Source organism: Prionailurus viverrinus, chromosome C1 (genome assembly GCF_022837055.1).
Source record: "Prionailurus viverrinus isolate Anna chromosome C1, UM_Priviv_1.0, whole genome shotgun sequence".
NCBI lineage: Eukaryota > Metazoa > Chordata > Mammalia > Carnivora > Felidae > Prionailurus > Prionailurus viverrinus.
The window spans coordinates 98,939,737-98,966,972 of NC_062568.1; the positions used below are offsets into that span (position 1 = coordinate 98,939,737).

At 38.1% G+C, this 27,236-nt stretch overlaps 1 protein-coding gene across 4 annotated transcripts in view; it reads left to right on the top strand.

The window, feature by feature from the left end:
* The window catches only part of PTPN4 (protein tyrosine phosphatase non-receptor type 4), a 227,378-nt gene extending 216,567 nt beyond the window's left edge, over positions 1-10,811 (top strand). For all 4 annotated transcript variants that reach the window (XM_047870281.1, XM_047870282.1, XM_047870283.1 and 1 more), the window contains exon 27: positions 2,885-10,811. In XM_047870281.1, the coding sequence (XP_047726237.1) occupies positions 2,885-2,971 (87 nt within the window). In that variant the 3' untranslated portion in view covers positions 2,972-10,811. The remainder of the gene's footprint in view (positions 1-2,884) is intronic.
* The last annotated feature ends 16,425 nt before the right edge of the window (positions 10,812-27,236 follow it).

A 27,236-nucleotide genomic window follows, 5' to 3' on the forward strand; every position in this document is an offset into this window, starting at 1 on the left:
GCTTGATTTGATTGGCTAATACTTTCTTGAGATTCTTGTATCTATATTCACACATAATGGATTTTTAATTGTAGCAAAACACACCACATAAAATTTATCATCTTAACCATTTTGAATTATGCAGTTCAGTAGTATTAAGTGTATTCACACTGTTGGGTAACCTGTCTCTAGCACTTTTTCATCTTGCAAAACTAAAACACTATACACATTAAACAACAACTCTCCATATCCCTCTCCTCCCATCCCCTGGCAACCAGCATTCTACTTTCTGTTTCTAGGAATTGGACTGCTCTAGATGCCTTATATAAGTAGCTTCATACAGGTTTTGTTTTTCTGTGACTGGATTCTCTCAGCATTATATTCTCAAGGTTCATCCACTTTGTAGCATGTGTAAGAATTTCCTTTCTTTTAAGGCTGAAGAATTCTTGATTGTGTATAGGCCACATTTTGTTTATCCTTTTATCTGCCGGTGGACATTTGGGTTGTTTCCATCTTTTGGTTATTGCAAATAATGCTTCTGTGAACATGGATGTATGAATGTTTCTTTGAGGTCTTACTTCCAATTGTTTTGTATGTATATATACCCAGAAATCAAATTATTGGATTGTATCATACACAATGAGTTTTTGCTTTTACAGTTTGTATAAAATCAGGATTCAGATACAGTCCACAAATTTTGATTGGTTTATGTCTCCTAAATCTCTTTTAATGTGTTGCTTCTTTCTACGTTTCTTTTCTTTTTTCCTGCAGTTTATTTGATGAATAAACCAAGTATTATCTGTGTTTCCTAAAAGTGGTAAATGGATCTATAGACTTGAACAAATTAGGTGGTATTTTGTTCTTTCAAGAGGCACTTAAACGTCGTCTTTCTTTTTGTGACGTTAGTGGCCTTGGGTGATCAGTGTCTGCATCATTAACTGGTGGGGTTTGAAGAATGATAATAGTCTATTATTCCTTCTTTGTTTATTAGCTGGAATACTTCTTTAAAGAGAAAGTTCTCTTCTGCTATTTGGTTAACCAGTGGTATAGGCTGTGCTTTCCTATATCAGTTTTCAGTATAATGAGTTGGTTCACTTGCCTCTCCCACTGGTGACCTCATACTTTTGTTTGCTTTGATATTATTCTGATATCGTGGATTTAAACATATGTGATATATTTCAACTCGTTGTAGTTATTTTTTTTTTAATTTTTTTTTTCAACGTTTATTTATTTTTGGGACAGAGAGAGACAGAGCATGAACGGGGGAGGGGCAGAGAGAGAGAGGGAGACACAGAATCGGAAACAGGCTCCAGGCTCTGAGCCATCAGCCCAGAGCCCGATGCAGGGCTCGAACTCCCGGACCGCGAGATCGTGACCTGGCTGAAGTCGGACGCTTAACCGACTGCGCCACCCAGGCGCCCCAGTTATTTTTTTTTTTAATGATGCCTACACTGTCCCATTTTTGGCCAGTAGGAACCTGTTCAGCTCGGCTCCTAAGCTGTTTTGTCAAGACCCTAGTACGGATAGTTTCTTTGCTACCAATAAAAATGTCCAGGCATGTGCATTTCCTGCCCCAGTTTTAGAATCATAATTTCTCCAGAAAAGTACTGTTTTTTTTGTTTTTGTCTTCAGAAATTATTTTAGGGATCACCTTCTGAGCACTAGGTATTTTAAGCTGCTGGGTTAGTGTTAGTATTTGTCTCTAGAAATCTTCCATTGCCACAGTGAAGAAAACAAACGTATAAGGAGCTACTACTGACGCTTCCAATACAAATTCAGGACCTCAGTGTTTTTACTTGATGTGTTCTACCTTACATCTTTATTTCCATTCTTCTTTAACAAGAATAATGGTTCTCTACAATATCAGCAATGAAAGATTTAGACTATCACAAATACTCCCTTGTTTTATTCCACATGACATAACATCTCAAAATAACAAAACTAACACTACTACCACCAACAGAATCGTTACTGAAAAGAATTTTTTTTTTCTATTTTTTGGATATTCTATTTTTTTCAAATTACTGTTTAAAAGTCCCTTGAAATAACTCCTCTCTATGTGGTTATACCATCAACTACATACACACATTGATTGTTTCATATTATTTTCAACTCACAGAGATTTTGTTAAATTAACATTCTAATTATGGGGTATATTTATGTGGTTCCAAAGTAAAATCTATAGAAGGAGGAGGTATATCCAGTGAAATCTAATCTCTACCCCTCTCCTGAACTCTATTCCCTCTATCTCTTCATAGGAGACTATGTTTTTAATGATTTGTCCTTCCCTTTTGTATAACATATATATTGAGATGGACATTTGTAGTCACCCTCTTTCTGTTATAAAGAGAATACATTGTGTGCACTTTTCTCTGCCATGCTGTTTTAACTTAACAAGGTACTCTGGAATCATTTTATAGTGATCGGTAGACTTTCATTCCTTCCCCTTCAGCCCTTCACCGCATAGTATTCCCCTGTGAGGATGTGCCACCCAGTTCCTTCCTGGTAGCCATTAGGATTGTTCCTACTCTGTGTTATTAAAAATAATCCAGTGGTGAATAGACTTATTTCTGAATATATGTTTTCAATTTCTTTTTCTGGTTTATCTTTCGGATAGATTCCTACAAGTGGGATTAATGGGTGAAAGGTAAATTAATGTAACTTTTTAGATGCTGCCAAATTGTAGTATTTTACATCCCTACTAGCAATGTATGAGTGAGTGTTGCCAACAAAATACATTGTCAGACCTTTTTATTTTTTGCCTTTGTGTTGGTGAAAAATGGTATCTCTGTGCGGTTTTACTTTGCATTTCCTTTATAAGCAAGTCAAGTGAAATTGTTGTTGTTGTTGTTGTTGTTGTTGTTTTCTAGTCTTTCTGATCAGTTCTGTCCTTTCTATTTTTCAGAGTCAATACAGATTTGTATGTGAAGCTATTTTGAAAGTTTATGAAGAAGGATTTGTTAAACCCTTAACGACGTCAACAAATAAATAAGAAAGCATAAGTCTGGGATACGTGTTGGAAAACTGCTTTCTGTTCTATTCACTGTGCCATAATTCTGCTTGCAGGAAATGGCAGTTAGACAAAAACAATGAAGAACTAACAAAAACTGAAAACTTCAGCACTGTTGCACTTTATGTTTAAACAATGTCACTCTCTCAAAATCTGTAATTCATGTGTTTGAAGACTATTTCATGCTTTGCTCCGAACAAATAGTGAATAACTGAGTATGTTCAGGGTAATTTATGAAATCTGTGGTGGTGCCATGCAGTCCCCTTCTGGTAGAATTGCCACAAACAAGGCTCAGAATTCTCCTCATCTCTGATACACACCTGTATCTTGAAAGCAAAAAGAAGTATACATCAGGAGTCAGCTCTGGTGTTTCCCAGTGATTCATGTACTTACTATACTGATTACCAGATTTTTATTTTTTAAATTTTAGCAATATCATTCTCAATATTAGCCAATACACTGCCTATGGATGCAGCACATCTTTCCCCGTACTCCCCTGTAGAGACCTGCTGTTCTTGAGAAGAAAGATGGAATTTGCTTTTCCCAGGAAATGCTGCACAGTGTCCATTTACCAGCATCTTATAGAAAGTATAAATATGAATCTACAAGTTTTCTTGAATTTAATAATGTAACTTATATTTATCATACGGTTGGCTTATTCCAAATCATGTGATTCACATACTTGATGTAAAGGAATGCATGCGTTGTGTCTTAACCCCTTAAGTGCCTTGAGACGTCTTTGTATGTCTAATGAAAAGGCACTCATTTGACCCCACTAGGAGGTATGTGTGTATATTGTACATTTACATTTTTATGCATTTTGCATTTAAAAAAAAACAGCTTCTTGTATGAAGAGTTACGCAAAGAAGGGTATGGAAATTTTATTTCTTACTCAATTCCTGTATTTTGCCACAAGAAGCAAAGATAAATTGTGTTCTACTGGGTGAGCGTTCTGCTGCTATGGAATTATTGAAAATCTGCACATTCCTTTCCTGAGGGACAAGGGTTACAGTTGAGCAGCTCAAGTTAAAAGATGCTTTATTATTCAAATTTTCTCTTTATTTTATCCCTAACTTTAGAAATGGCACCTAATATGCATATTAAAGTTAAACATATTGATATTTTCAGCTAAAGTTAGAGCAATTCGTTGTGATTTATTTCTATCACTGTCTAAATTATTATTCTTAAAGCATTTATTTCGGTTCATATCAAGCTTTGTTCACACCAGTCTGTTGGTTGGGATGCTTCGAACGAGGAATGAAACGTTTTTGACTTATTTCTAAAGGCAGTCCCTCAATAACTGCATTGAGGGTTTATTGTCATATTTGTGTACAATTAAATTACCCCAGTTTATATATACTTACTAAGTTATAAGCATGTTAATACGGAGAGTTTTGCTTGTCAGCCTGATGGAGGCTCTGGTTCCCTGTAAGGATGTGTATCCTTTCCTCTTCAGGACTTTTTTTTTAAGTCTACAGAGAGATAGAACTTTAAAATTGCCCAGTTTTAATATAAGTGGAAATTTGCTCACCTATTGAAATGTTATATTACACACTTGTTTTATATGGATTGTGGTCAAAATATTCATTTACTAATGGTTTCTGAATACTTCTGTATAGTCTTGATAAAACTTAGAGTTTGAATGGTAGATATTGTGAAATGCCGTTCAGTATGAGGGGACAAATACACATTTAAAAATCTTCAGTGTAATCAAAGTGATGTTATTTCAGATAATCAGAACCCATAATAACACTTCTTAGGAAATTAAGTCCTAAACATTGAAAACCAAGATACCAAATAAATTATTATATTCAAATATTTTAATTTTTTAAGAGAAAAGTAAACATAACCTTTATGTCAACGAGAAATTCTCCTATCCCTGGATTTCACAGCCAAGACAGTATAAATTAGTAACTAACTAGAGTCTTATTTGAACATTCCATTTTCTACCAACAGATAAATATAATTTAGGCTGCTATATGACATAATGATAAATCAAGAAGTGAACAAGTAAAACCATGTTGAGGGTCTACATAATTAATAGCTGTTTGACAGTTGTTTTTAATCTGAATTAAAATGAAAATCTATTCTGTGTGGACAGAATATGATAACCATAGATTAAAAAGGTAAAAAAAAAATGCAGTTGTATAGATAGGAACAGATAAATGTCATGGTTGGCATGTTCTTTAACTTACAGGTGTGTTTACACTTCTGAGATAAACTCTAATTTTGTTGGCAATGAGCACTGCTGCCTTTTAAAATGATTAATTCCAGTCTTTAAGTGGTAAATATTAGAAGTCTAGAGTTACATTTAAATTTCTCATATGTGGATTTTTCATCTGGGAGCTACCCTCTGTCAGTATTTTTATGTACAGAAAAGATCCTTTTTTAAAGGCATATTTATTAGGATCTTAAAACAAATTATCCTTCAGAGCTTCTTAAAATGGATATGCTAATTATGCTTCTGTGTTCACCCAACAAATCAGACTTTATCCGTCACACCTAAGAATTTTTAACCTGTTCATCAATCTAAATAGGGTTCTAGGAATAATCCCAGCTTTAATATGCCAAGTAGGTCTAGATTTTCCATTCATATCCATGTAATACTGTGTAATAAAAATGTCAAATTTCTTGTATCTGAACTGCTCTCCCTTTCCTCCAGTTAACTCCTCTGCTCTCCCACTCCCCCCACCCGCAGAGAAATCAGTGCTACTGTTCTTCTCACAAGTGGAAATAGATATTGGTGAATCAAGGGGCTTTGTAAATGATAAATGTTTATGAAAACCTTTCCTCTCTGATTTAAGGTGGTTTTACCATGTTCATTTCAGATTTTGTTGAGCATCAGATTTGTGTCAGCACTGTGTACATAGCATGAGGAATATTTTGGAATAGACTTTACATTCACAAGAAGAATTGGTGGTATTTGTTAAATGAGTACATCCATTCAAAATAGAGGCAGAGTAAACAGCTTAAGAAATAATTTTCTTCGTGTGGCCTGCTAGCACAAGTGGGGGTTGGGGGGAGGTGTTGCTCATTTTGATTAAGGGTAAAGAGAAAATTTATATATAAAAACTGACTTCAAACTTAAGAAGGTATGATAAGCCATTAAGACAGTTGCTTGAAGGTTTCAAGTACTACTACGTACACTTTTGTGTGTTTATATATATTTGTGTGTTTCATAAAGGCTAATGGTAACAAACAGAGGTAAAGGGTTATTTTAACTAGAGTTGTTTATAATCTGCTGGCAGGTCTGGTCAGGTCTAATCAGGTATTTGAGTGAAAGTCTTCTGTCTCCATTAGAAATACTCTTAACTTGAGAGCTGAAACGAACTTGAATGATTTTATCTAATCTCACCTTCTCCATTATTTTAGGCAACATATATGAATAGATCATAAATTCTTGTGAATTTTAGTCTGTTTCAGCTCAAGAATTATACTCAGGCAGTGTTTTCACTTAATAACTATGATCTTAGAAGATGTCACTTAATTTAGAAAATAAGTAGGCTTTAAAAGGTGATCCTAATTAGGACCCTGACTCAGTTTGCTAGTTATGCTTCTCTGATAGAACATAAGCTTTTGTGAAGTGTTTAGGCTGATAACACATGCAGTACAAAAACATTCTGAAATGTAAACTAGAAGACTAATTTTTTAAGAGCACTTAAGACATAGAGCTAGGATTTAGGATATATGTCGAGTTATAATCAAATAATTTATGTTCATAATGTGAACATGTAGTAGAATTAAAGCATTACTTATTTTATAATCTAATCAGGAAGGGAGAAAGAAAGAAGAATTTTTAACAATGTTCTATTTAATACCTGTGTTTTGAATATTTAAGATATTCTGATAGTAAGGTTGCCAAAGTAGTTTTGAATTCATAAAAATTATTTATACCACAATAAGGTGGGATATGTTTACATCTCTTTTATTTTGTAGTTTAGGTGAATTTACACTTAAGTCACTTAGAGTAAATATATTATGGTAAGTAGTTGTGGGAATAAACATCTCTTAATAATATGACGTGAAAAAGATGAATTATGTCGCACACAGTTGGCTTTTATGCCACATCAACAAAGTAACCATATTATCATTGCTTACTTCCCACATTTACTTTAGCTGTTCAACCAGTTTCTGCAGTCATTTGTGTGTGTGTGTGTGTGTGTGTGTGTGTGTGTGTGTGTGTGTGTGTCTGTGTGTGTGTGTGTGTGTGTGTGGTGTTTCTTCCAAGTAAAATAGCCATGTTGTTAAAACCCACTGGATTTTATCAGATATCAGAATTACTGATCTGTTGGCAGATTTATTGGTGTCTCAGTGTGATCACAACATAAGTTATAGCAACTGTTTATAAAATTCTTAGTGAATTGTATAGCTACAAAGGAATACAAGTAATAAAACATTCTTGAGCGAACTAATAGAGAAGTTCAGCAATTTTATAAAGAGCCCATGAAATTAATCCCTAAATTGTATTTCGGGAGTTTATCTTATTTTACAATGTCTGCAACTGTTACCAACAATTGTTTTATTATATACTGACTTCATTTATTCTTAGTAGCAATTCGTACAATAAGCCTCTCAATAGTATCAAAAACCAACAAGTCCTATATCAGCCAGAAATGAGACATTTTATTTTCATAATCTTGGTGAAGTTGCCCTGGGTAAACACCAAATAGTTACTTCTGTTTCCATTTCTAAATTTGCTGCTATTTATTTGTATGTTTTTCTACTGCAATTTACTATTGATTTCTAAAGTTTTATAGTCACTGTTATTTTTATTTTAGCAGTCCAAGCTCAGTGGGCAGCCAGAAGTAGTATCTACTGGGGTGCAATCCATCAATATTGACTAGATGTGATTCAGTGCATAAAGAAGAAAAGCAATTTTTTTTAAATATACGAAGTGAAAGGTATTAGCAATATTGCAAGTTAAAGACTACAATTTTAGGTGGAAGTCCTAATGTTTAACTTCCTGAAACCTTTTAAAATTTCCAATAAGAGAATGAGAGTGTTTAAAAGCCTTGATGTGCTCATGGAAGTTTCAGTTAAGCACTGTAGAATTTTCCTACTTGTGTAAATGATACAGAAAATATTTTTCTATGGACAAAAGATTGAAACCATTAACTTCTTTTACTTCATCGTGTAAAAGGAAATGATACTTGTATGTCTTTCATGCTGTAAAAATATGAATGTATCTTTGAAATGTTATTAGAATTATGACTTGATTCTAAGGAAACTCTTTGTTTTCAAAAGTCAGCAAGGGATTGAAAAAAAATGAAAGGAAGAGTATTCCATCCACTTCATTATATAAAATGCAATTTTAGAAGAAAACTGTAATTTTAATTATAAACAAGCAATCATTACTGAAGCATATTTCAGATATAACATACATTGTTTTGTATTCTGTTTTGTTTTAGCTCTAGAATAGAAAATTTCAAGAAAACTTGTGCTTACTATTTTTAAGTGTAAAACAATTGAATTCTAGACTTCTGGAGTGTGGAAGGGTGTTTTTGTGTGAGGGTAAACATTCTGCTGCATGTGTTTACCATGAAGGAAAGTTCTCAGGCTTTGTCACTGTGGCAGCCACAAATGAGGACATCATTGTGAGTGTGACTTTGGTTGACGCCAGAAATCTGTGCATCAGATCCACTATAGTAAATATGTGCAGAGGCCCCTGACAAATAGTTTTGCCTTCTTATGATCAGTATCTTGGACAGGTAAGACCACTGAGCCCAGTTCTGACCTGTAACAGTGGTGTATTAGATGCTTAGGGATTTATTAATTCAGCTGAACAACAAACCCTACCATGTTTTAGGCATGATTTGCTCAATAGTCTTTTTAAAGGGTAGTATTTATTATTCATCACTTGTTACACTTGACTCAATGGGACCTTCATTATTTTGACTCCTGCTTCCGTATATCCAACTTCAGAAAAGTAATTTCATCTTATAGTCTTTGTGAAGTAAATACCCTGAAGCTATAAGGTGATACCTTTCTTCATTAGCTTTTTTTTTTTCTTTTACAGTGGTTAAGAGATTAATATCAGGCCCCCTCAACCCTGAGAGTTTCCCAAATGTAACAAATATTACTTGTAACTTTAACCGAAATGCCACCTTGCTAAATGAAATTATCACCATGACATCGTCAAGGAGGATCAGCCCAGTTTACCATCTTAGACACAAATAGGTGCTGACATTTGATTTCCCCAAATTCACTGTAGTCACAATTGAGCCCATTTTACCTTTTATTTAAAAGAAGCTTTTTAGTTTTTACTCCTGAATTGTGTTGCAGTTCCTTGCCTTCCCTGGCAAGAACATTTCAATCCAATTCTGGGATTCTCTGGCACCCATCTTTTCCAACCCTTTAGTGAGTTCACAAGATTATTCAGTCTTTCTTATATCCTGTAGAGTAGGTCAAATTTCAATGCTGAAATTGACTTCTTGAATTTTAAATAGTAGCACTTTATTTCATGCTTACTACTGACTTAATTTATACATTTAAAAAGTAAAATCTATCCTAGGAGTTTTGTAAATATGGAAAAACTTTAATGGATTAGTATGTAGAACTCATTGGATTGGACCCAAGTTCAGTGCTTTACAATGATCTCCTGGTCATTTGATATTTAAAAGGTAATTTTTGTGGTTTTAGCTTTGCCACTTTTCTGTAATTAATTTAGTACAGTGAAGCCTACCCAGTTGACTCTCCGGCTGGACTCTGGGTGCTCTCAGCTAGCTTCAACCAGGTTTGGTTTACAATAATCCTTTCTGCTTTGAATTTTCCTACATGACATGAATACTTGGAAATCCACTTGTTTGGTTTTAAGTGGTAGGTAGGGGTTAAGTCAATACTGCACCACAAGTTAAGTTGAAGAGGCAAAGTCCTGATACTTTATATACGTGTCAAGGGACAGGATTTAAGACACTAAAAACAGTTTACATTAAGCTGTTTTCATTTTATCTCATTAGAGTATGTGTGCTTGGAAAAAAAACAAAAAACTGTCCAACCCAGTGTTCTTAAAGCATCAGGACATTGCAGTTACAATCCATATTGTTATCTTTTCAAGTAAGAAAAGCTAGTCTTTATTTTCTACAGTGTAGGCTTAATTTTAGGACAATTTACTATATACTCATCAGTGATATTTTTAAGTATTAGTTTTACAAAGAATTATTTCTATGTAGAGGGTGTATTAATTTGGGATTTTTTTTCTTGTAACAGGTGCTATATGTAAATATGAAGGGCGAAAAGTCACTTAGTTAAAAATCTAGTTTATTTCGTTATTAAAATATGATTTTGCATTTCTGCTGTCATTTCACGTTTGATTGTACTGAACTAGTAGCAAAATGGAATTAGCCCCTTAATTTTTAAAATTAACTCTCTTTCCCCATTTCACAAAAATAGCTCTTTCCATATGGTTTGTTTCCACAATAAGAGGCAAAGAAGCTTAGGGTTCGTTTAAAATGTATAAGCTTGAATTTGGTCAACACGGGATAATTTGAAATCAGCGCTCTGCATTTGTCACTGCAGCTTACTGTATGCTTGAAAAGCCTGTGTATTTGTTTTAATTTCAGTGAAAAACTAGAATTCCTGAAGTTTATTCATGTAAAAAAAATCTATGAATACTAACAGCAGACAGGATTAAAATGCTGATTCACATTAAAACTGTTTTAGTCCTAAGAGCAACTTCTGTTACGTGCAATGCTATTACACATATTTTGTTGGCCATATTTCATTTTGATTGAGAAATAGTTGTTCAGGTACAGACGTGAAAAAACTCTAGCTGTGACTTTTAATTGTTCAATTGCAAAATAAAGATGTGCTTTAGTAATTTAAAGTAGAGGAGTTTTGAAGATTATTTTTTGTTGTTGGGCTTTTCTGACAGTGGTTGTATTCATTAATGGGGGATCCGAAGGGACTGGGACAATACTAAGTGCAAACTTTATTTCTAGAATTTGTTTCACGAGTGGCTGTGTTTGGGGAGGGGTGAGGAGATTAAGTAAGGAACTAAAAGGGATTTAGAGGATTAAAGAATAAGGAAATGTTCTTCCTTCACTTCAGCCACTGCTTGACTCCTCTCTCCTCCCAGCATCAGCCCCTCTTCTGGTATTCCTGACCTAAGATCTTGTCAATCAAAATGAGGGACCTTTCTGTACCTACATTCAGCGCGCCTTGTATCAGACCCCAAATGCAGTTGAAGTATGCCATCTTTCATCTGAAAGAAAATTTCTTAAAAAATTAATATTTAATTTCGTATCTAAAAAATGAAGGCAAAGATAAAGATTTATGATTATGCCATGATTATTCTTACGTACATAATAATAGAAAATCAAACAGTATAAGGAAGATTCACAAGGAGGTGTAAAAGCCTCTGACCTACCCCTAAGAGTAGTCTCCCTCAAACCGATGACAACTTCTATTAAATTTCTTGTATTTTCCTCTGGGGGAAAATGTGTGTGTATGCATTTGTAAGTACATATACATTTTGTTAATGTCAGAGGGATCGTACAATATATTCTGCAGTGCTTTGTCACCCTGGAAATACTTCCATATCAGCATATTCAGGTCTACCTCATTCTTCTCAATCACTGCCTTGTACTCCATCCTATGGATATACCGTAATTTAATTTCCTGATGCACACTTACCTTGTTTCCAGTTCATACTGTACAAGCAATGCTCTATTGAACCTCCTTTTGCAAATATTTTCTTTAATCATTATAAGCATAAACGTAGGGTAAATTTCTACCAGCAAAGTTGCTAGGTCATAGGGCACCTGCATTTTGAAATTTTAATAAATATTGTCTAATTGTTCTTGGAGAAGTTTATATCAGTTTATGGTTCCATCAAAGCATATGAGAATGTCTGTTTCCCCACATTTTTATTAGAACTGATATCAAACTTGCTCATCTTATAAATGAAATTATCTTTTGACAATGCATTTCTTCTGTGAGGAAGTTAAGTAGATTTTCATATCTTTATTGATCTTTTGTATTTCTTGTTCTCAAAATTCCATATTGATATCCTTTGCTTATTTTTATATCAGGTTGTTTAATGTTCTATTCATATGAGATGTTGGAAATTAAAGAAATTAGTCACTTGACAGTCATGTGTTTATATATTGCAAACCTTTTTTCTTATGGTGTTCTTTGACTTTATTCTTCTAGGGTGTTGGGGGGACATGATAATATTTTTAATACTTTTATCAACAAATGTATCAGTCTTCTTCGTGACTTCGGAGTTTGGGGTATACCTGCAAAAGCTTGACTCTAATCCTCTATTAACATTCCATCTGTGACAGAAGCTCTCTTAACCACCTTCTAAGTAACCCGCTCTGTAGACTGGCACTCTGTTTTCCCCTCTTGTTCTCCCCTTGCCACCACTGACTGCTCTGAGTCATGCCAGAACTCTTGGGGTTCCAATTAAAGTAGTAAGCTTCCTAAAATCAGCTGTATTTATTTGCTAACCTATATATGCAAATTTATCTTTCTGATACCATTTAATTATGTGCTACATAAGCCAGTGAAATGTGCATGTGAAAAGCAGGAGGGTTGGGTTTTTGCAAAACCCTTATAAAGGTGTCATTAAAACTTCATCAAATTCTTTAAAAATTATTTAAAATAGGTATTAGCGAGACAATTATGAGAGACTAACAAAAGATGATGCATTTGAGAGACAGAAAAAAATAAATGCCACACTTGGGGTCTGTTTTTTGCAACAGAGACTCAGGGACTATAATTGGGCTCACACCCAAAGTAAAAGTAAAACCTTGTTCCTACATAAAAAAGAATACAGATAAAAATGCATTTTTTTTGTCCTAAGCTAAAACAAAATGCTTGTATTTTTATCTCTCCTTTAAATGGCTTTTCAAGGGGCGCCTGGGTGGCGCAGTCGGTTAAGCGTCCGACTTCAGCCAGGTCACGATCTCGCGGTCCGTGGGTTCGAGCCCCGCGTCGGGCTCTGGGCTGATGGCTCAGAGCCTGGAGCCTGTTTCCGATTCTGCGTCTCCCTCTCTCTCTGCCCCTCCCCCGTTCATGCTCTGTCTCTCTCTGTCCCAAAAATAAATTTAAAAACGTTGAAAAAAAAATTTTTTTTTAAAATGGCTTTTCAATTAACCAACTAACCATTAGTTTTGGTACCATCAGGTACAGTTTCTACTGTATGTAAAAATTCCTCTCGAATATTTAGACAGTTTTTAAGTTTGCCATTAAAAATTATGATCGCCTTTTATATATTCCCTTTTAAATTATACTTGTACATATGGGTCAATTATCTATAAAATTCCCCCCAACATAATATATTTTGAATATATGAAAATATTCAAACATACAGAAAATTGAAAGAATTGAAGTTCACATCCATATACTCATCCCCTAGATTCTGTAATTACCATCTTGCTATATTTGTCTTATGACTTGTCCATCTGCCTAAGCATCTCTCAATCCATCAATACATCTTTTATGCATTTCATAAAATGATGTTGCCCACATCTGTACACTTGACCCCTGAGCACTTCAGCTCACGTATCTCTAATCTTCAGCAATTATCTTTTTGACATAACGTTTTTATCAGTAAAATAAATATTAAGTCTACCATTCAGTAAGTTTTAATGAATGCATATTTCTATGAAAGTCAAACCCCCATGGGGATCAAGAGGTACAAACTTCCAAGTATAAAATGAGTCAGTGGGATGTAATGTACATCATATTGATTTTAGTCAATAATACTGCATTTCAAATTTGAAAGTTGGTGAGAAAGTAAATCTTAAAAATTCTTACCACAAGAAAAAATTTTTAACTGCACAGGTTGTCAGATGGTAACTAGACTTACTGTGGTGATCATTATACAAATGTCAAATCATGTTGTATATCTGAAATTAATATGTTGTATGTCAATTCTATTTCAGTTAAAAAAGAAAGAACGGGGAGGGCGCCTGGCTGGCTCAGTCAGTAGAGACTGACTCTTGGTCTCTGGGTTGTTAGTTCGAGCTCCCCGTTAGGTGTAGAGAGTACTTAAAAACAAAGTCTTTTTTTTTAAAGTTTATTTGTTTTGAGAGAGAGAGAGAGCTTGGGCGCACGACTGGGGAGGGGTAAGGGAGGAGAGAGAGAATCCCAAGCAGGTTCTGCAAGGTGAGCGCCGAGCCCCATACAGGACTCCATCTCTGGAACTGTGAGGTCATGACCTGAGGCGAAATCAAGAGTCAGAGGCTTAACGACTGAGCCACCCCAGAGGCTCCAAAATCTTAAGAAAAAAGAAAGGAGGAAAAAAACCTACATAAGGATTTGATACAGAACATTTTCATCACTTGAGAGAGTCTCCTTTTCCCTTCCCTGTCCATTACTACCCTTACCTTCCCTCCCTTTGTTAGCTTCCTGGGGCTACCCTAACAAAGTACCACGAACTGGGTGCCTTAGAACGACAGAAATCTATTGTCTTGCAGTTCTAGAGTCCAGAATCCAAACTCAGAATGTTATCAGGGCCATGCACCCACCCCCGGAGGGTGCTAGGGAAGGATCTCTTCATGTGTCTTTCTTAGCTTCAGGTAGCCTTGGACCTTCCTTGGCTTTTCAATTTAACCACTCCAAAAGTCCATCTTAGCATGGACATTGTTCTGTGAGGAAACCAGCTATATTGGATTAGAGGCCCATGCTACTCCAGCACCACCTCATCTTAGTTATGTCTGCAATGACCCTATTTCCAAATAAAGTTACATTCTGAGGTACTGGCAGTTAGGACTTCAAAATGTCTTTTGTGGGGGGTGGACAGAATACAACCTACAACATTACTAGAGGCAGTGAGTATACTGATTCTTAGAGATTAGAATAGCCTGTCCTAGAATTTTTCATACGTGCAATTTATATGTATATTCTAAGACTCGTTTTAGTCAAAATTTCTGAGATTCATCAGTTTGGTTTTTATTTGGTAAGTAGTTAAATATATTAATAGTTTGCTTATCGGCCTCCTTTTCATGGGTAGCTGGGCTTGGAGACATTCTTGATTTGGGGGATTTTATCCGTAAAAATGCTGTGAACATTCCTGTACAAGTATGCTTGTGAACACATGCTTTCGTTTCTGAGTAAATATCGAGGAGTGGAATTGCTGAATATGTTAAGTATACCTGAAAGTTTTTACTGATACTGTCAAAATTGGCTTCCAAAACCATACTTCCATCACTTTACCACCTCATCAGTAATGTGTCTGTGTCTCCACCCTTGGTGGATATCATGACTCTTACATTTTCTCATGTAATAAGACATATATAAAATGTGATTTGCAAATTTGAATATCTTTTTATATGCTTCTTGGCCATGCATGTTTCTTTCTTGGTGAATTGTCCATTCAGGTCCTTTCTGTTTTGCAACTTGGTCCATTTAAACAACAAAAAGCTATTTGGACTTCCGCGTCTGAGCATGAGGAAGCAACAGGGCCCAGAGTCAGCCTCCTGTGTAAACAACTGGAAAATTGAACAAAATAATAGGAAAAAACGTTTGCAATATCAGGAAAAGTCCATTAAGACTGTAATTCCTGGGAAAAGATCAAAAGAGAGGTGAGTGAGGCTTCCCATTAGCCAGATCAAAAGAGAGGTGAGTGAGCCTTCCCATAAGCCAGGTTTTCTTTGTGGAGATAATTTATAAGCTGATGCAGGCATATGAAGCCCAAACAAGACTGGTAATCTTGCTACTTGGGGAGACAGGTGTCAGAGTTTTGGGAAGCTGGGGCTGTTAGAAGGTATGAAGCAACGTTCCAAGGAGGAGGAAACGACATAAAGATTTCAGTAAATTTACATAGGAGTCACTCTGAGTCTTAGATGGAATATTAATCTTTGCATGTGGTAAAACCTCATGAAGAAGACAAGCTTCTGAGGAAAAACAATTACCAAGTTGTAGGAGGAATATTCCCAGGGCTGGCCACGAGGATGAGAATAATTCGAGTTTCTTTTAGGCACCGAGGAGAAGCCTCTTTGAAGATAAGAGGATGTCAGCAGAAACTCAGGAAAGCCCAAAGTTTAGAAGTGAGGCTAACCAAGTTGGAGGGTAAAAGCTACTCTAAACTCAGTTCAAAGGTTTTAAAACAAGTTTCAAAATGATCAAACTAATTCACAAGTTACTTAACTGCCTAATGGATAAAGGCCATTTAAAAAATACCACTCAAGTGGTCCCTGGGTGGCTCAGTTGGTTAGGCATCAACTTCTGCTCAGGTCATGATCTCACAGGTCATGAGTGTGAGCTCTGTGTCAGGCTCTGCGCTGACAGCTCAGAGCCTGGAGCCTGCTTGGGATTCTCTGTCTCCCTCTCTCTCTTAAAAATAAACATTTAAAACAAAAATACTATTGTAGAAAATAAAATTTATCATGTTTGGCAGCCAACAAAAAATTACTATAGACAGGAAGACGCAAGGAAGTATGACCCAGTGGAGAAAAACCACTTAGTCTTGGAAATGGTGAAGATTGACCAGAACAAAAGGACAATGAAACATGTAGGAAGTAGGATCAATATGCCTATGGATGTAGAAGAAAACATAGGGATAAGGAGGGGCAGAGAGAGAGAGAATCCCAAGCAGGCTCTGTGCTGTCAGCATGGAGTCCAGTGTGGGGCTCGAACTCACAAACAGTGAGATCATGACCTGAGCGGAAATCAAGAGACATATACTTAACCAACTGAGCCACCCAAGTGCCCCAAGCAGAATTTTTTTTTTAAAGAACCAGTTGGGAGTGATGTCTTGGAAGATGGTGTAGGAAGTTCCAGGAATCCATCCTTCCACTTAAACAACTAATTTGGCTTGCAGAGAATCTCTGGAGTCACTATTTTGGAGTTCTGGATCCAGTTGGAATATTTGCAGCATCTAGGAGATAGATTGTTGGTAACCAGACTGGTAAGTTTGGTAAGTTTCAGCCTTTCACGTGGTAGCAACTACCACATCCCATCCTTGCAGCAGGCAGCAGTGAAGATAGCTACCTGTGCTTCTGGTGTGGCTTGCTGGAGCCAGAGTGGGCAATAAGAACCTTGTCTTCTAAGTATCGAGATTTGTGGGTTCTGATTGAGGATTGCTGCTTTTGATCGAGAGGCCAGGACAGAGGCTGGTTTCTATTGTTTCAATCCCAGTGGGCTAAAGCTGCTCCCAGGGGATAAGAACAGTACTTGGTTCCCCCTCCCCCTCTTGAAAGACAGACCTTACAACAATATTTGTCAGGTCACTGGCTGCCACAGAGTAACAGAAACGTAAGTGACCATATAGACAGAAAGGAATACACACTTTGCAAAAATATTTTGGAAAAGTTACAAATAACTCCAGACCTCAACAAGCAAAACTCAGTAATTCCTTTTCTTTCTTTCTTTCCTTCTTTCTTTCCTTCTTTCTTTCTTTCTTTCTTTCTTTCTTTCTTTCTTTTTCTTTCTTTCTTTTCTTTCTTTCTTTCTTTCTCTTTCTTTCTTTCTTTCTTTCTTTCTTTCTTTCTTTCATTTTTACTGTCTTGACTGTTTCTTTATTTTTGAGAGATAGAGACAGAGTACGAGTGGGGACAGAGCAGAGAGAATCCGAAGCAGGTTTCAGGCTCAGAGCTGTGACCTATCAGCACAGAGCCCAATGTGGGGCTGGAACCCACAAACCGTGAGACCATGAGTTGACCTGAGGTCAGACACTTAGAACTGACTGAGCCACCCAGGTGCCCCAGGACTCAGTATTTCCTAAGGAATGGGGAAATTTGGTTTTCAGAGTTCTCACCACCTAATACTCAAAATGTCCACTTCTCAACAAAGAATAAAATTATTCTTTATAATATTATTATTTGTAATACAATTACAATAAATAGGAAAATATTGCCCATTCACAGGGGAAAGAAAAAGAATTGGATGGAAATCATCTTCAAGGAAGTCCACACAGTAGAATTATTAGTCAAAGATGTGAAATCAACCATCTTAGATATGTTCAATGGGCTAAAGGAAACCATGGGCAGGAACTGAAAGAAACCAGGAAAATCATGTATGAACAAACTGACACTTGAACCAAAACAGGGTTACCTGGCTGGCTCAATTAGTACAGATGCATCTCTTGGTCTTGGGGGTCGTGGGTTTGAGCACCTTGTTGAATGTAGAGATTACTTAAGTAAATATTAAAACAAATTCTGGAATGGCAGAGTAAACTAACTGAAAAGAAAACCCACTACAAGGGTTCCATAACAGGTGCGGGTAGCCAGAAAAAAGGATCAGTGACTTGAAGATAAGACAATTGAAATTATTTAGTGTAAGGAGGAGAAAGAAAAAAGAGCAAAGGGGAAAACAATCTGAGGGACCCGTGGTATACCACAAAACATACCAACACAAGCATTAAAGGACTTCAGATAGAGAAGAAAGAAAATTGGCTGAGAATATATTTGAAATACAGTAGTCCCCCCTTATCCATGGTTTCATTTTCCATGGCTTCAGTTACCTGTGGTAAACTGTGGTCCGGAAACAGATGATCCTCCTCCTGACATATCATCAGAGGGTCCATAGTAGCCAAACACTGTGTCAATTGTGTTTGTCATCATCACAAGAATAAGAGTGAGTACAGTACAATAAGACATTTTGAGAGACCACATTCTCATAACTTTTATTACAGTATATTATTATAATTGTTTTATTTTATTACTAGTTATTATTAATGTCTTACTGTGCCTAATTTGTAAATTAAACCTTGTCCTAAGTATGCATGTATACAAAAAGATGTAGTATGTAGACGGTTTGGTACTATCCATGGTTTTAGGCATCAGTTAGTCTTAGAATGTATCCCCCGCAGATGGGGGGCACGACTGTAACAGCTGAACATTTTGCAAAACTGAGGAAATACATGAATACACATGCCCCAAAAGTTTGACAAACTTGAAGCAGGATAAAATTAAAAGGTACATACACTGAGATACATTATAATCAAATTGTTGAAACCCAAAGACAAAGAATTTTGAAAGCAGCAAGAGAAAAAGAACTCACCAGGTACAAGGATCTTAAGTAAGATCAACAGCTAACTAGAAATGATGGAAGTCATCAGGCTGTGGGATAACATTTAAGATATTGGGGGAAAATGTATCAACCAAGAATTTTATATCTGGCAAAAATACTCTTCAAGAATAAAGGAAAGGGGCACCTGTCTGGTTCTGTCAGTAGAGCATGCGACTCTTGATCTCAGGGTTGTGAGTTCAAGCCCCATGTTGGTTGTAGAGATTACTTAAAAAAATTGAGACAGAGGGGTGCCTGGGTGGCTCAGTTGGTTGAGTGTCCGACTTTGGCTCAGGTCATGATCTCACAGTTCATGAGTTCAAGTCCCATGTCATGCTTGTTGCTGTCAGCTCAGAGTCTGCTTCAGATCCTCTGTCCCCCTCTCTCTCTGCCCCTACCCCACTGGTGCTCTCTCAAAAATAAATAAACGTTTAAAAAATAATTTTTAAAAAATTTTAAAGGGACACCTGGGTGGCTCAATCGGTTTAGCGTCTGACTTCAGCTCAGGTCATGATATCACAGTTCATGGATTGATTTGAGACCCGCATCAGGCTCTGTGCTGACAGCTCAGAGCCTGGAGCCTGCTTCTGATTCTCTGTCTCTTTCTCTCTCTTCCCCTTCCCTGTTTGCACTCTCTTTCTTTCTCTCTCTCTCTCACTCAAAAAATAAACATTAAAAAATTTAAAAAATTTTTAAATGAGAGAGATTTAAGAATAAAGGAGAAATTAAGCCATTTGCAAATTAAAAAAAAATGTTGAGGGAGTTCATTACCAGTAGATCTATCCAAAAAGAAATGCTAAAGACAGTACTTTAGGCTGAAATGAAAGGAAACTAGATGGAAACTTAAAGCCATAAGAAAAAATAACACTGATAAAGGTAAATAAATTTTACATAGATAAATAAAACCAATATTTTACTTTTAGCATGGTTGGTTACATTTCTTTTTTTCCTATATAATGTAATAGGCAAATGCATAAAATAATAATGAATCTTAATTAGTGGGCATACAACATATACAGATGAAGTCTGTGACAATTTTCTGGTCAACATCATTAATCATTAAGGAAATGCAAATCAAAACCACAATGAGATACCACTTACACTCATTAGCATGGCCATTATCAAAAAATCAGAAAATGACAAGTGTTATTGAGGATGTGGAAAAATTAGAACACTTGTGCACAGTTGATGGGAACATAACACGGTGCAGCCACTATGGGAAACGGTATAGCTGCTCCTCAAAAATTCAAAAATAGAATTACCATTTGATTCAGCAATTCCATTTCTGGGTATATAACAAAAAGCAGTGAACACTGGATCACAAAGATATATGTATACACACACACACACACACACACACACACACACACATACATACACTTGTGCTTATAGCAGCATTATTCACAATAACCAAAAGATAGAAGCAACCCAAGTATCCATCAATGGATTAATGGCTAAATAAGTGAAATCATACAGTATTTGTCTTTCTCTGACTTATTTCATGTAGCATAATCCCTTCAAACACCATCCATCTTGTTCCAAAGGGTAGAAGTAACCCTGGGGGGAGAACAATTATGTTTTTATGGCTCATGTTTTTATGGCCATATAAATGCAATATCATTGCATTATATTATATTGCATTACATATATATATATGTATATACATATACATATATATATGTATATACATATACATATATATATGTAATGCAATATATATATATATGTAATGCAATATATATATATATATATATATGCCACATCTTCTTTATCCATCATCCACTGATGGACACTTAGGTTGTTTTCACGTTTTGGCTGTTGTAAATAATGTTGCTATAAACATGGCAGTCAAATTTCTCTTTCTTATGGGGACACTAGTCTTATAGGGGCACCTAAACCAGTCATATTGGTTTAGGGTCTGCTCGAGTGACCTCATCTTAACCTGTTTCATATGCCAAGATCAGATATGATCACCTTCATAGGTACTGGGGATTGGAACTGCAACCTGTCTTTTTTTAGGACATGATCCAACCCATCCTCTGTTCTAATTACCTCATTTTACACATGAGAAAACTGATGCCAGAAAAGATAAATCCTTGTTCAAGTGAGTTAGTGACAGGGTGGTCACCACTGACCTTTCTACTGTATGTCTTTTAATGCCTTCAGAGGCCCTGGGGGCGGTCAGTAGTCACAGTATGGGGCAGTCAGCGAAAGACCTCCCTACTCAAAGCATACCCACTCATGAGCAGTGTCAACAAACTGCAAGCTTGTGGGTAATGCCGACTCTCAGGCTCCACTCTAGACTTAAGCCTTTTAACAAGATGATTTGGTGACATATACATATTAACTTCTAGAAATAATGAGCCTTGGCTCCTTCCTTTTTCCTCCTCATCCTGGTTTCACCATTAGGCAAATCTAATAGCAAAATGTTTTTACTTCTGTCTTTCTATTACACAATATTATGAACTTCCTGGTGCCATCCAAGGTTTTCTCAATCCTATCAGTATAAAGAAGGAGCATAGGCTACCAGACCAATAGACTCTGTTCCAGACTTGTCTTCAATTCATCCTTCCATGTCCCTTCTCTGCATAATTCTCTCCCCCAGGTATCCCCCCACCCCGTTCTTTTAAGGTGTCCTTCAATTAACCTCTGTGGCTAATACTTCAGTATGAATTTAAGATCTTACTTCCCCCCAGGGTTACTTGTAAAGAGAGAAAGTGTGGACTTTCAAACATGAGATTCTGGCTCAGGAAAGCTTTAACTGGATAAAGGGAACTACCCAATCACATGAAATTAGGCACAAGTCATGGCTCCATTTAGGAGACCTTCATCTTCCGTTTGCATCCCCAGGTACTTTTGTTCTTTGGTCTGTAACATTTACATCCTCTTATATGTCATGTTGAATGCTTTTTTTTTTTTTAATTTTTAAAAATATTTTTATTTTTGAAAGAGAGACAGAGACAGAGCGTGAGTGGGGGAGGGGGAGAGAGAGAGAGAGGGAGACACAGAATCAGAAGTAGGCTCCAGGCTCTGAACTGTCAGCACAGAGCCCCACGCGGGGCTTGAACTCAAGAACCGCGGGATCATGACCTGAGCTGAGGTCGAACGCTTAACTGACTGAGCCATCCAGGCGTTCCATGTTGTATGCTTTTGAAAACATTTTCAGACACCTTGTTTTCTGTAATTCTCATTACTGCCCTGTGAGGCAGGTAGTATCATCTTTATCCTAACAGACCTTAAACCTGTTTTAGATGTGTTCGCTTCTAAAGTTTAGACTATTTGCAGTCTGCTTATAACAATCTCTCTCTTAGCGCTGTTTCCTGATGACTGGGTTTATTTATTTTTTATTTATTTTAGTTGTGTGCATTTTTTGAATAGGTAATGCTCTCTTGATCCAGTGTCTGATAAATTAGTTCTTCATGATTTCCACTCTCCTGAGAGTATTTTCTTTTCAGTGGAGCCTTTTTGGAATCCCAAAAAGCCTTTTGGAATCCCAGAGCCTTTCAGGCTCTGGGACTGAGTGTTAAATTGGCCTTCCTTCTGCTCCACGATGCTCAGAATACCTTGACATGAGCGACCCCACTAGTGTGGACCAGTTTCGAAAAGCTAACCAAGAAAGTAAAGAACTCCCTTGGAAATAAACACAAAAGAAGGAGAATTTGCAGGCTTGGGACAAATATCCCTAATTATTTAAAGGGTTCTGATACGAAAGAATTATGTTTCTTCTTGTGGGCAGAGGTGGATTCACCATGAAGATAATTAGGTTTAAGCTTTGGGTCTCTTGACTTGTGTGGGCCCCTTCCAAGAACCAGTACCTAATTTTCAATACTTAAATACGTGTTATTTCACTTAAAGGGCCCTGACCCAGTTGTATGGTTTTCAGAAGCCACACAATTGGGTCTACCTCTTTCTGCGTGACTCCAGAGGGCAAACCAAGAGCGAAGATACACATGGAAATCTAGAGTGAGAATGTTCTGTTAAAACTGCCAGTTATTTCACTAGCAAAAGTTTGGGAATAGCAGAGAGCTGCAATTCGGGACAAGCAAGTTATGCAAAACCATAGGCAAATCTAGGAAAAAAAAAACAAATCTAGAAAACAAAAGAGGAGGGCCACTCTTTTACAGAGGAAAGTGGGAAATTGAGAGGGCTGTTAGAGACAAAAAGTCCCTTGGAGTAAACAGGGAGTTCCAAGTATAGGGGCTATTCATTGGCTCAGTTGTGATGGCCTCTCACTGGCTGGGGAGGAGAAAAACCTTTCTGCTTCCTACTGCGATGGTAAAGTAGTAGCTAAATCAGCATGCGCATGGAAGGTACAGCTTTTCCCGTTGGGTCTGAGTGGTGCAGCGTTAGAGCTCCCCCTGCTGGCCTCCCCCTCCATTCTAAACTATGTTTCTTTTTGTTAAAATCTCCCCTCTCAATGAAGGAAAATCTTTCCGTGGGCCAGGGCTATTTCACCAAGAAGTGGGTTATTGTGGTAGGCACTCCCCATAGCCCACCCAGAGTCATTCTTCCTTGCAACACCCCCCTTATCCTGCTAAGAAAACTTGGATTTGTTCTGGGGCGCCTGGGTGGCTCAGTTGGTTAAGCATCAGACTCTTGATCTCATCTCAGATCTTGATCTCAGGGTCCTGAGTTCCAGCCCCATGACACGCTTTGTGCTCTCACAGCATGGAGTCTGTTGGGATTTTCTCTTCCCCCCTCTCTCTGCCCCTTTCCGGCTCAAGCTCTCTCTTTCTCTGTCTCTCTCAAAATAAATAAATAAACAAACAAACATTAAAAACAAAAACAAAAACTTGGACTTGTTCAAGAAGTTAATGGAGAGTCCAGATCTGAGAGCGGGCCCTTCCCCAAACCCCAAGAGTGAACTGTGGTTGGTGCAAACAAATCATGGTGTTCTCTTACCCTATGGTCAAGTAAATAGTCTAAGGATCAGTAAGTAGTCTAAGTCTGGGCAGGTAAAGGTAATCTAGTTCTGACTAATGAAACACGCTGGTGTCCGGTGGGGGGGGGTGGGGGGGTGGGACTTCACTCTCTAAATTAAAAGACAAGGCTTTAGGAAGTTCTTTCCCCCTTTGCCTTTCATTCCTGAAACTTGGAAGAGCTGGGCATACTGCCACTCTTCTGGGGCCAGTAAGCTAGAAGCATAGAAACCAGACTCAACACGCTAAGGATGGCAAAACAGGAAGAGTAAAAGTGTTTAGGATCCTTATAGCGTTGTCGAGGACCTGAACCAATACTAGACAGCTGCCTACCTCTAGGTTACCTATGTGAAAAACACAAACTCCTTATTGAAGTACAGTTAATTGTGTTCTCTATTACTTGGGGCCAAATGCATTCTTACTGAATTCAGCGGTGTTCAAGGCGAGAGCCTACTGTGTCTCTGGTGGGAGCCAATTACGGGACCAATTTGCCACAAAATAGGGATGTTGCAGAGAGTATTTATGTCTCAGAGGGAGGATATGGGGAGGAGACAAATTGTTATTAGGAATAATCTTATGTGATGAGAGCATGGACAGCTTCCCATGACCTAACTTCTTAAGTTCCATTTTTCTTCCCCACATCTTCGTATTTCCTTCAGCCTACAACGTTCTTTCTCACCTATTCCTCTCCCCTCATCCACAGCCTCCCTCAGACCCACCCTCCACAGGAGTTAGAGCTAAGGATTGAGCAGAAGGGGAGTAGAGGACACCTTCTCCAGATTGGTGGGACACGCAACAATTTAGGGAAATGAGGTAGGTTTGTAAGTCTTGACAGAAAATGCCCTCATTATTGATCAGTAAACAAATGAATTACAATACAGCTTTCAAATGTATAGACGCTGGGTGACAAATAGTTAGACGGAGACAGCCCGGATGGCACTCAAGACTATAGCTTTCAAACGGGTCATCAGTCCCCCAGCGGAAGGCTTTCCAGGAAGTACATAGCCTTGACAGAATTTTTTTTTATTTTTTTTTCAACGTTTATTTATTTTTGGGACAGAGAGAGACAGAGCATGAATGGGGGAGGGGCAGAGAGAGAGGGAGACACAGAATCGGAAACAGGCTCCAGGCTCTGAGCCATCAGCCCAGAGCCCGACGCGGGGCTCGAACTCACGGACCGCGAGATCGTGACCTGGCTGAAGTCGGACGCTTAACCGACTGCGCCACCCAGGCGCCCCGACAGAATTTTTTTTAAAAAACTTTTTATTATGGAAAAAATTTAAACCTGTACATCAAATAGAATACTTATCTACTCAAGTTCAACCTATAGCCCTTTCTTGTGTCATCCATATATCCACCGCCTCCCTGCCTCCCATGTCATAATCATCACCAGCGCTTTTTTATTGAGATAAAGATGCAAAGATGACCCTCAACAAATCCTCCCATCCCTGTACTTCCACGCTGCTTCTCCCATGAGAGAAGATCAAAATGTCCTACAGTAGATTGCAGTGATGGTTGCACAGCTTTGTGAGTAAGTTACAAGTCAGTGAAGTGTGCATTTTAAATGGGTGAATTGTATCACATGCGATATATCTCAATGGAGCAGTTTTAATTTTTTTATTAAATTTTTAAAAAAATATTTACTTTTGAGAAAGAGAGAGAGAAGTGCATAAGTGGGGAAAGGACAGACAGAAGGAGACACAGAATCTGAAGCAGGCTTCAAGTTGTCAGTGCGGAGTCTGATGAGGGGCTCGAACTTACCAACCGGGAGATCATAACTTGAGCCAAAGTCAGACGTTTAATGGACTGAGCCATCCAGGCGCCCCAATGGAGCTATTTTTAAAAAGTAGAGAAAGAAAATTTGTTTAATACTACTAAAAAAAAAAAAATGGGCATCTTATTCCCATCCTAGTTGAAAATGGTCTGGCCTGTGACTTGCTTTGACCATAATAGGCAACAGAAGTGACACAGTGTGACTTCTGGGCATTTCCCTTAATAGGCTTTGGGGCCTGAGCCACCCCAACTACCCTGCTAGAGGAAGAGGCGTGAGCCGGACTCAGCTGTTCATTTCAGCCATCCCAGCTAAGATGCCACAGAGAATGAAGCCATTTTGGCAACTCCAGCTCCAGGTGATGTGCCCCAGCCAACACCACGTGGATCAGAGACCAGCTGTTCCTGCCAAGTCCAACTTGTAAGTCTTGGGGTGGTGGGGGACCGGCAGGGCCAAATCTCCAGAAGGGGCTCAGTATTTGCCTCTTCTCATCTCAGCCTGCAGGGTCCTCCACTTCAGCCACTTCACACCCTCACACCTTCCAGGGTTGGCTCTCTGGCTTGCCCAGACTGTGGTGGGTGTCCACACTGCCCTTCACCTTACAGCTCTCACCTTAAGCTCTTGCCTCCCTGTCTTGTCACCTCCCATGGCCCCATCTACTCACCTCCAGCCACACTGGCTTTCCTTGAGCAGGCCAAGCACCCAGGTAACAGGGCCTTTGGGGTTCCCTCTGCTCTTCCCCCAGGGGTCCACTGGACTACTCCTTTGCCTCCCTTGGTCTTCACTCAAAGGTCACCTTTTTCTTGAGACCTTCCTCCTCACCTAGCCAGTCTGTCTAAAATGACCACTTCCTTATTCCCCATCTCTATCCGCTGCTTTTATTTTTCTCTCTCTCGTTTAGCACTGCCTAACAGTATTTAATTTTACTAATGTATCTCGTTTATTTTCTGTCTCTCCTGCTAGCACTTAAGCTGCATGAGGGATTCTTGTCTGTCCTGATACGCCTCTGTATCTCCAGGGTCTAGAACACCGCCTGGCCCATCACCGGCAATTTCACAAATTATCTGCGGAAAGAATGATGAAATGTCCCCTGTCCATGCTATGTTAAACGACATCTATTTCCCATTCCCTGCTTTATTTTTCCTCATGATACCACTATTTTATCTGTATTTATTACCGTCTTTCTCCTTACTACAATGAAAGTTCCTCTAACAATGGGGCAGTAAATATTTGCTGAATGAATCAATTTCTTGGACGAATAGATGAATGAGTCTAGCGGCACCTGATGCTGGATTCCGAAAGCGCTAAGCTACCTTTGCGATAATACTGACTAATTTGGGGGCTCTCTGCCGGCGTGCACCCCCTCCGAAAGAGGAGGTCTGATAACCATGGTTGGATTTCGGCAGCGCCCCTTTAAACCAGCCGTGGACGCTGGGCCGCTAGCGCCGGTTGCAGATCCGGTAGGGCCTGGCATCGCCTGTTTAACCCGAGTCTCGCCCAGCCGGGAGATTTCCGGGGCGGTGTCATTGCCCATTTAAGATCAGAGCGCCCCGCCCCGGGGGCGGAGCTTAGAAGGGGCTTTAAGGGGCGGGCCGGCGGGAGG